This window comes from Apium graveolens, chromosome 2, assembly GCF_009905375.1.
Source record: "Apium graveolens cultivar Ventura chromosome 2, ASM990537v1, whole genome shotgun sequence".
Lineage (NCBI taxonomy): Eukaryota > Viridiplantae > Streptophyta > Magnoliopsida > Apiales > Apiaceae > Apium > Apium graveolens.
In genome coordinates this window covers 177,566,571-177,571,621 of record NC_133648.1, presented here as the reverse complement: position 1 = coordinate 177,571,621, position 5,051 = coordinate 177,566,571, and the positions used below count along the sequence as shown (strand labels likewise).

At 37.8% G+C, this 5,051-nt stretch overlaps 1 protein-coding gene across 1 annotated transcript; it reads left to right on the top strand.

The window, feature by feature from the left end:
- The first annotated feature begins 834 nt into the window (after positions 1-834).
- LOC141695620 (2-oxoglutarate-dependent dioxygenase 11-like) lies at positions 835-1,326 on the top strand. The gene is made up of 2 exons (XM_074499856.1): positions 835-974; positions 1,074-1,326. The coding sequence occupies exons 1-2, from the start codon at positions 835-837 to the stop codon at positions 1,324-1,326; spliced, it is 393 nt and encodes a 130-aa protein (XP_074355957.1).
- Positions 1,327-5,051: the final 3,725 nt, after the last annotated feature.

Genomic DNA, 5,051 nt, shown 5'->3' with positions numbered 1-5,051 from the left:
TAGAATAAATACCATTGTTGTTATTGAATGGAAGGAACCATTGTTGTTATTGAATTCCCTGGTCACTAGTAGAGAAAGATACGCCTCTTGCACTTTACAAGTTATTTTCTGGCTTTACTCTTTGTTGATTAGTGATCTAAAGTAACGATACCTAACACAAAGAGAACCGATTAGGGTGCGAGTTTCCATTGGCTTGGTAGCTACTGGAACAACTAGTTAGCCTTCCAATCTATAATTAATAACGATAATTATAGAGTGACTTTATTTGGCGTTATCGATGTATTAATTTATTACATTTCAGCTGATGCAAGGACCGTGGTTCAACAAGCAAGAAATGAAGCTGCTGAATTTTGGCATAAATATGGATATGAGATGCCAGCTGATACACTTGCTAGATGGTACGAAAATATATTACTCGTAGAATGCAGGTTGTAGTTTGTTAATTTGCTCGGGCCTATGGCGCATTTTGTTTTGGATCTTCAATACTTTTGATTTCGTTAGTTTTTAAAAATAACTTGAGTAGCTGTCAATTAAATCTGGCCATGTAATCTAGTGATGATGTCATAACAACTGTTAACTTAGCATTATTGATAAATCTGGATATGCATAAAAGTGTAAATATTTTCTGCAATGAGCCTACAACTTTTCTTTTGCGACTTAAATGTCATGTATTAATAACATATCACTATGATGTATGCTATCTATTCACCAGTGGTGCGACACTAAATTTTAAATATGCATCATGAGATGCTCTTTTGATCTAATTTTATATATACTTTTGAGACGGGTGGAAATATGCATTTGATCTAATTTTATGTATACTTTTGACCTAATATGCATCTTGGTGGTTATGATAGACCTTACCCTGTCACTGAAGATCAGATGGTTGACTGGTCAGATTCACTAATGTTTCGGCTCTTCCCAGTCCTGGCTAGGAAGCTTAAGTTATGGCCAAACAAACCAGCAGAACTCAAGTATGTTCTTGTATCCACCATGCTACTATTTCAACGTTTCCATATTTTCTCTATAATAATAATTTATAATACTTTTAAGTTGAAATGTTATCTGTGCAGAGTGGTTGTTGAAGCATACTCTGTTAAAATTGGAAATGTTAGCAGAAGACTCCTTGGTTCCTTATCCTTGATAATGGGGATGGACAGTAATGATCTTCCTGACCTATACAAGGAAATGCAAATATCTATGCGAGTAAATTACTATCATGTCTGCTGTGAGCCTGAAAAAGTAATGGGAATGAGTCCACACTCTGATGCAACCACCATAACTATACTTTTACAGGATAACAACATTAACTATACTCTTACATGATAAATGTGCCTTAATAATCAGTTTAATAATCTGCAATTTCTGTATCAGCTGCTCCTTTTTTCTTATTGCATATTTTTTATGTTCCACTTCTAGATAGCCAAAGTAGCGTGTAGATGTCGGTGATTTCTGAGTACACCTGTATGATCTTGCTTGAGGCAGAGAAGGGAATTAAAGGCAAGATAAACTCGGCAGAAAAAGGTAAGGGAAAGAAAGGCGCGTCACACTCATCTGAAAAGAAAGAGGTATGTGCTTCATAGTATGAACATAGTTGTATGCATGCATTCAGTAATGTAGCATGTGCACCCGTCTTATATTGGAAATTTAAGTAAGATTAGAAAACACAATAGTTTGAATATAAATGTTTGATTCACAAAACATTAAGATGCATGAAGCCGCATAAATAATCTCATGGTTATACAGCACAGGGATTGGTTTTTATGCAGAGTTCATCCCTTCTCTAGGTAATACTCCAGTACTTAATAATTTCAGGAGCCCAACAAGTTCATAAAACAGGTGTTACTGACCTAACTTCTAATGGCAGAATAAGAGAAAGCTTCTTTGGGTACTTGGACAAATTATGACATGCCTTGATCTTGAAGTCGAGGAGAAAGTGAAGCAAATCCAAGCAGAAGTCCGAGAGCAGTGGCTTGTAGTATTAATTTTTTTATATATAGTTTACATTCTTTCTTTTTTAAAGTTTATAATCTTTAGCAGTTGGTAACCTGTTTAGATTTTGGATGAGCGGATGTTTGATTTGTGTAAATGGAATTATTGTGGTAATGAATTGGTATTTCGGGATTGTATATATTATAATAGAAATTTTTAATTTTTTTTGTCAAAGTGTTACAATAGCTTTATAAAGTGTTACAGTGGCCCCTTGTGGGCCCCAATATGGGTCCCACTTTTTTAAAAACATTTTAGAACTCTAAGGTAACATAAAAAACAAGTTACATCTGATCTCTCTTTTTATTGCATTAGCAAGCTAAGGCAACATATAAACAAGTTAAAAGTACGATGTTGCCTTAGGCACCAAAGATGTTACCTTAGACCCCTAAGGCAACATGGAAAAACCTATGTTTAAGAAAATGTTACCTTAGCTTAAAAGTGGGGCAAGAGCAACATATTTACCCCCTAATGCAACGTTTTTTTGGTGTTACAGTAGGCATTTTATGGTGTAGTGTATTGATAACACATACACAACATAAACATGCTTATTTGTTCGTGCAATGAGTGAGGTCCACAAAAGACTTATGCAATAATACCCATATAACGAGCGTTAGGTTAGCGGATCCCAGACTATAAAAGCCTTAGGTCACTAGGCACAAAGTCCCCTAGAACTTAATAACTCGAGTATTAAAGAGCCCACTTGTGATCATTTATGCACTACACATATTTTTTTCTTTTTCTTTTTTTTTCATTTTTTTTCAATAATTTCTGAACGAGTGTGTTTCGCTCCATCTCGCTCAACCCTAGACTACTCATATAAATATGAGCCGGCTACTAGCCATTTGACGCCTAGCCATAACTAGCATTGATATCCAATATTTTTCTCCAATTTAAAAAAAAATCCATGTTATTTCGTCACTAAGAGAATATCATAAATTCTAGATATAAACAAGTGATTAAACCTCGACAAATAAACAAGTCATGATCATGATCTAGCACTCAAGCAACTTATAAGACTTAGTGAAAATTTTCTTGTTTCTAGCATGCAAGTCAATTCGTTAGGACTTAACATTCCTCTATACGACATCACTACACTTGAATCAACATCACAAATCAACCAGAAAAGCAACCTAAGGGATCATGATATAATGCTAATACAACTATATGCAACATAATATAATGACAATAAATAAATAAAACAAAAAAACTACATGACAAATATGCAAACTATATGAACTAAACTATCATGAATATGCATCTAAATGGACTCACACATAAATATTCCTTAATTACCACCCCCAAACTTAAAAATTTCACTATCCTCAGTGAACGTAATAGCAAGCAATCAAGTCATACATACTCGGAATCAGCATGGTCATCACCCTCCACGGGGGGAGTGTCAGGAGGCGGGTACACAGTATCCTCTCCAAAAATTGGCCATTATATTTCAACCCCCGTGCCTCTAAAAGCTGTACCTAATGCCTGAGTAAGATCGTGCAAATCTTCTCTGAATATCATACATCGCATCCATCCTCCTTGTCAAACGCCTATACTGCGTCGAGCCTAAACCAGCACAGTCCTCTGCCTCCTGATGCTGCTGCTGCTCCTGCTACTGTGAAGAACTGGCCTAACCCATCTGATGTCTCCACGCTGCTCTGCGTGCCTGAGTTGAACCACCAGCATACGTCTGATCGGCTGGCTAACCGGCCCTCCGGCAAATGGTCATATGTGTACCCAAGTTCCTTCTCATCATCCTACTCACCAAACCACTCCTGCATCACTACAATCGTAGAACTGTCGATGGGGGCGCTCGGTAACTAAAGATGCTTGTGTGCGGGCCAATGAACTCCCACCGCAACATAAAGCTTGGTCATAATCGAGGTATAAGAAATAGACCCCGTAGTGCTTCCACGCAAGAACCTCAAAATACCCTGATAAATAATGGAACCGAGATTCACATAATCTCCCTGCAAAATTCTCCATAACAACTTTGCACGATCCACAGTCACATCATGCACATGAGAAGATGGCATGATATTCGCACAAATAAAAGCATTCCAAGCACGGGCGGACCTGTTCATGCAAGAAGTAGGGAAATTGACATACTCGTTTGATCCCCTCTTGAACTTCCAATGTGTATTTGGGATACAAAGTGTAACCACAATCAAGTCTAAATCAAAATCCTCCCCCATCTTATTTACCCAATCCTCCTGAGTTAGCTGTCTCTCGGGTTGGTTGATAACCCTACGAATAGCCTCAGGGCTGTATTCCACCATCAACCCACGCACCACAGTAAACCCATTCTTATCAGCCTTCATATTCGCATAGAACTCACGAACAATACTTATAGGCACAGTAGCGGGTGTCTCACAAAATGAAACCCATCCCATCTCCAAGATCATATCAAGAAGCTTATCATCCTTACCCGAAGGTAGAAAGCCCCTCTCCGTTGCTATCTGCTTAGTCAATAACCTAGTGTACTCCGATTCAGCCTCTGGAGTAACAAATTGTGGTCTAGTACCCCCAATACTCAAAACATCGGTAGTGGTGGGGTTAGTGTTGCTGCTAACTTGAGTACGTGCTCTCTTTGGTGCCATTGGATTTGATAAATTGAGAAAAGAGAGGTGTGTAGAGAGATTTAGGTTTTGAGAATATGTAAAGTGATGGAGATGATTGTATGGAGGTGTAAGTATATATATAAGTAGAATTAGGTTTAGAATAGAAGTGGGATATGATTATGGGTTAGTAGGGATAATGGGTAATATTTAGAATTGATTAGGAGAAGAAATTAGGGTAGTGAAAGGAGGGAAATTTGGCTGGGGTATTATAATTTTTTGAAATTTTCAGATTTTCTCTTCTTCTTTTTTTCTCGAAGGGATCAGCGCGGCCTCCCCGCCTGGGAGTGCGGGCACGCCGTGTTTCTGTTCTTTTAGGTTTCAGCGCGGCCGCCCGTTTCCCAGCGCGGGCATGTCGTGCTTCTGAAAAAAAACCCTGTTTTCTGATTTTCTGATTTTTTTTGTATTTTTCTTCTATTTTTTTCCTCTATTCTTCCTAGTAAT